This window comes from Cyprinodon variegatus, unplaced genomic scaffold (genome assembly GCF_000732505.1).
Source record: "Cyprinodon variegatus isolate N-32 unplaced genomic scaffold, C_variegatus-1.0 Scaffold743, whole genome shotgun sequence".
NCBI lineage: Eukaryota > Metazoa > Chordata > Actinopteri > Cyprinodontiformes > Cyprinodontidae > Cyprinodon > Cyprinodon variegatus.
Genome location: NW_015151196.1, coordinates 231,836 through 236,851, shown reverse-complemented (window position 1 = coordinate 236,851; position 5,016 = coordinate 231,836). Strand labels below are relative to the sequence as shown.

The following is a 5,016-nucleotide window of genomic DNA, read 5'->3' as shown; positions in this document are numbered from 1 at the left end:
CTTTGTGATTTTTTTCTTTTTGCTTGATTATTTGCAGGGAACATTTATAGCCTTTATTAATTTGTTGCACATGTTTTCAAATGGGTCTCTTACGGAAGAGGATTAGGGCCACTGAAAAAAAAAAAAAGTTAACTGATTTTTAAATTTTATTTCAGTTTAACATGGGGAAAAAAGTCAGAATTCTGAGATTAAAGTCAGAATTCAGACTTTTTTTCCCTAATCCTCTTCCGTACCTTTAAAATAAAAAAAATTTGAATTGAAAAAGCTTCCTGGATGGGAAGCGAAACATCTTCAAACTTGTAAACAAAGTCCAGTGGATTGTTTTTTAACTTTTTTGGAATGACTATGACCTGGATGACTGAGAATCTTCACCAGCTGACTGTATTCCTTTTTTATTTTTTATTTTTTTTTCAAGTTTCGTTTTCAGACTGTATAAATAATTCCCTATAAATGATGGATGAAAATGAACTCCATACCTTCTGTTGTTTCTGCCCCTGCAGGAGGTCTGCAGGCAGTGGCAGAGCTGCTGCAGGTGGACTGTGAGATGTTTGGGCTGAGCAGCGACCATTACAGCGTCACGCTGCGAAGATACGCCGGCATGGCGCTCACCAACCTCACCTTTGGGGATGTCGCCAATAAGGTGAGGAAGGGTCGTCATGGTAGCTGAAGTTCACAGAGGAGCAGACTCTTAAAACAAAATATGACGATGAAAACCAGAAATTCGTAGAGAGAAGAATTTTCTCAGGGTTTGAGCCGGTGATGTTTTGTCGTTCCTCCAGGCTACGCTCTGCTCCATGAAAGGCTGCATGAGAGCCATGGTGGCTCAGCTCAAGTCTGAGAGCGAGGACCTGCAGCAGGTACGTTCAGCTGTGCCCGACGGCGTGACGCTCAGCAGCTGTTCTCCAGCTCATAGACGGGTTCTTTCGTTTCCAGGTGATAGCCAGCGTCCTGAGGAACCTGTCGTGGCGTGCCGACGTCAACAGCAAGAAGACGCTGCGCGAGGTCGGCAGCGTGCGAGCGTTGATGGGCTGTGCTCTCGAAGTGCAGAAGGTACGTACTCGCCGGGCCGCCGCTGAGCGCGCTCGGTCCGCCTCCTCTCACCGTTTGTTCGCCGTTTCAGGAGTCCACGCTGAAGTCGGTGCTGAGCGCGCTCTGGAACCTTTCGGCTCACTGCACGGAGAACAAGGCGGACATCTGCGCCGTGGAGGGCGCTCTGGCCTTTCTGGTCGGGACGCTGACGCATCGCAGCCACACCAATACGCTCGCCATCATTGAGAGCGGCGGGGGAATCCTCCGGAACGTTTCCAGCCTCATCGCCACTAACGAGGCGCACAGGTAGGCCCTTGAATCTCGTAGAGAGTCACCGTGTGGACGGCGGTGCGTTGTCAACCTCTTCATCTCGTCCTGTAGGCAGATCCTGCGGGAACATGGCTGCCTCCCGACGCTGCTGCAGCACCTGAAGTCTCACAGTCTGACCATCGTGTCCAACGCCTGCGGGACGCTGTGGAACCTGTCGGCCAGAGACGCCAAAGACCAGGAGACGCTGTGGGAGCTGGGAGCGGTGGGAATGCTGCGCAATCTGATCCACTCCCGACACAAGATGATCGCCATGGGCAGCGCCGCCGCCCTGCGTAACCTGATGGCCAACCGTCCAGCCCGCTACAAAGACGCTAGCGTTGTGTCGCCAGGAGCTGGCGCCCCGTCGCTGCACGCCCGGAAGCAGAAGGCGTTATTCGAGGAGCTGGATGCACAGCAGCTATCGGAAACCTTCGACAACATCGACAACCTGAGTCCCAAGGCGGCAAACAGGAAGGGGCGGAGCTGCAACGGCGCCGGAGCCGCAGGTGGTCACGCTGCCCGCTCCTACACCAACACGCCTGTGTTGTCGAGCCCAAAGAGCGGCGACGGATCCAAAAGGACAAGCGAGGAGGCGGCGTACGCGCGGTCTGTGTTCCCGCCCAGCGTACGCGCCTCCAGCGACTCGCTGAACAGCGTGACCAGCACCGACGGCTACGGCAACCGCGGCAAAACCAAGCCCTCCTCAAACCCCTTCTACTCCTCGGAGGAGAGCGGTGCCAACAAGTGTTGCGTCTACAGGAAGTACCCCGCCGACCTGGCACATAAAATCCGCAGCGCCAACCACATGGCCGACGACGACGGGGCGGAGCTGGACACGCCCATCAACTACAGCCTGAAGTACTCTGACGAGCAGCTGAACTCTGGGAGGCAGAGCCCGAGCCAAGATGGAGACCAAGAGCAGGACGTCAGGCTGCGGAGGAACGACGGCGGCGATCCGGGTCACGGTGGCAGCCGCCTGGCGTCTGGACAGTCGCAACGCTACGTCGTTTCAGGGACGTCGAGCTACGCTGCCGACTCCACTCCTGAGCAACCCATCGACTACAGCCTGAAGTACGGCGCCGACTCTGCTCGCAAACCTCTCTTCAAGCAGGATGAGACGGCCATCCCTTCTCTGGCTCCTCCCACTTCCTCCTCCACCAACAAGCTCCGCCCCCTGCCTCCTGCGAACTCCCGCACAGTGACAAAGAGTAACCAGGAGTCCACACAGACATACTGCGTGGAGGACACGCCCATCTGCTTCTCCAGGGGAAGCTCGCTGTCCTCGCTGTCCTCAGAGGAGGACGAGGACGCCGACGTCATCACGAGGAAGACCAAAGGCGGCGGCGGCGGAAACGAGTACCCGACGCTTCCTGTCGGCGAGAAAGATTCTCATGAGCAGCAGCAGCAACGGCGTCAGCAGAAAGAGGCGGAAAGCCAGACGTCTGCCGCTCCGTCGACACGAGGGCGGAGGGGTCACCACCACCACCACGGACACCATCATCACCACCATGCGACGTCCTCGTCGTCAGGCGCCAGGACGCCAAAGAGCCCCCCGGAGCCGCCGTACGCCCAGGAAACGCCGCTGATGTTCAGCCGCTGCACATCAGTCAGCTCCCTGGACAGCTTCTCCACCTCCTCCATCGCCAGCTCCGTGCGCTCCAGCGAGCCGTGCAGCGGCATGCCAAGTGGCGTGGTCAGCCCCAGTGACCTCCCAGACAGCCCCGGGCAGACCATGCCCCCGAGCCGCGCCAAGACGCCGCCGCCGCCGCTGCCGGCGGAGAAAAACAAGCAGGAGGAAAATGTCAAGAAGGAGGAGGAGAGCAGCGTGGACGTCCTGCTGCACTTCGCCACAGAGAGCACGCCGCACGGCTTCTCCCGCGCCTCCAGTCTGAGCGCGCTCAGCCTGGATGAGCCGTACATCGCAGCGAATATAAAGAAGGCGGAGCAGCAGGAGGAAGCGGGCAAGGAGGCGAAGGAGGAGCCTCTGAAACAGATCCTGGACGAATCCGACGACGACAACGAGATCTTGGTGGCGTGCATCAATATGGCCATGCCCAAGTCGTCCCAGAAACCAAAGAAACCGCAGCCCGCGGCGCCACGGAAACCCAGCCAGCTTCCTGTATACAAGCTCCTCCCTCCACAGAGCCGAGCCCTACCCAATCAGAGAAAGGACGCTCCACCCCCGCCCGAGGAGGTGCCTAGAGTTTACTGCGAGGAGGGAACGCCGCTCAACTTCTCTACCGCGACCTCGCTCAGCGACCTGACCATAGATTCCCCGCCCAATGAGGAGGTAGCCCCGCCTCCCGCCGCCCCGAGAACAAGAGCCGGGGTCCCAGAGGGCGAGAACGGCGACGACATCTTAGCAGAATGCATTAGCGCCGCCATGCCTAAAGCCAAACCCAGGAAACCCGTCAGAGCTGCCGAAAGCAGCGAGGTCTTCCAGGCCACGCCCCTTCTCCCCACAGCGTCTGCGCCGCCACCACCGCCTCTCTGCCAGCCACAGCTGAAGAAGAAACCCACCTCCCCCGTGAAGCCCATGCCTCAGCGGGCGCCGTACAGCGTTCCCACCGCAGCCGCCGCCGCCAAACCAAAACCAGGATTTGCCTTCGATTCACCGCGCCACTACACCCCCATCGAGGGAACGCCGTGCTGCTTCTCCCGTAACGACTCTTTGAGCTCCCTGGACTTCGACGAGGACGAGGCCGGCGAAAAGGAGGGAGAGGACAGGAAGAGCAAAGAGGAAGAAAACAGGAAAAGGAAGCAGCAGACGGCCGCCGTCTTCCCTCGAACCAAAGCCGCAGCCGCTCAGATGGTCACGGACGAGAAGCAGAAGTTCGCCATCGAAGACACGCCCGTCTGCTTCTCCAGAAACCCCTCGCTGAGTTCGCTGAGCGACATCGACCAGGAGAACAACAACAAGGAGTTCGCACCTCCCCCGCAGCAGGAGGAGGAGGAGGAGGCGGAGCCTGAGAGGGGAGAGGCAGCAGCGAAACCTCTCCCCCCTACGGAGGTGAGTTCAGCTCAGAGCGGGAACCTCCTGCGCCAAAGCCCGACTTTTAAAGTCTGAAAAACACAAATAAACTCAGATCTAGAAACCATCGTGTTCAGGATTTTAACAAAAAATTAATAATAAAAAGATAAATTTTAAAAAATCAACTCAGGATTAATGGTTTATTAGATTAAAATTAGTTCAATCCGGTTCGTGGATGAAGAACGGAGAGGATCCAGGCCAGACGGGGGGATTTACCATCAGGCAATACTAGGCAGCTGCCATAAAACTGTTTAAATGTATGCAACCATTACTGGGTTTAAGGCCTTAATTGGCAGTAAAATTCATTAAATATGATTATCGTGGCATTTAAAAAGCTTTAATAAAACTAAATATATAAAAACTATTTTGTCAGATATATTGTATCCGATAAAACTGGTTCTGCGTGTTTGTGCGGAACTTCAGGTTGATCGTAAAGTTTGGAAAAGAAGCTCGAGGCGGAGAAAAAGTTACCTGACTCCACCAGATGGATTTGCTCCGCATGTCTATCTGGAAACCTTCCGTTGAAGTAATTTTGGGAAGGGGCGAAAATACTGGCTAGCTGATTGGCCTATGTTGGTGATAGACGGGCCAAATAAACCAATCAGATCAACGAAGCATATGACGTACTAACAGAGCGACGACGAAGA

The 5,016-nt window shown here is 55.9% G+C and overlaps 1 protein-coding gene across 2 annotated transcripts in view; it reads left to right on the top strand.

Annotated features, from left to right (window-relative positions):
- Positions 1 to 5,016, top strand: part of apc (adenomatous polyposis coli) — a 36,616-nt gene that overhangs the window by 27,535 nt on the left and 4,065 nt on the right. For both annotated transcript variants that reach the window (XM_015395491.1, XM_015395492.1), the window contains exons 13-17: positions 501 to 640; positions 780 to 857; positions 934 to 1,050; positions 1,121 to 1,335; positions 1,411 to 4,348. In XM_015395491.1, the coding sequence (XP_015250977.1) occupies positions 501 to 640; positions 780 to 857; positions 934 to 1,050; positions 1,121 to 1,335; positions 1,411 to 4,348 (3,488 nt within the window). The remainder of the gene's footprint in view (positions 1 to 500; positions 641 to 779; positions 858 to 933; positions 1,051 to 1,120; positions 1,336 to 1,410; positions 4,349 to 5,016) is intronic.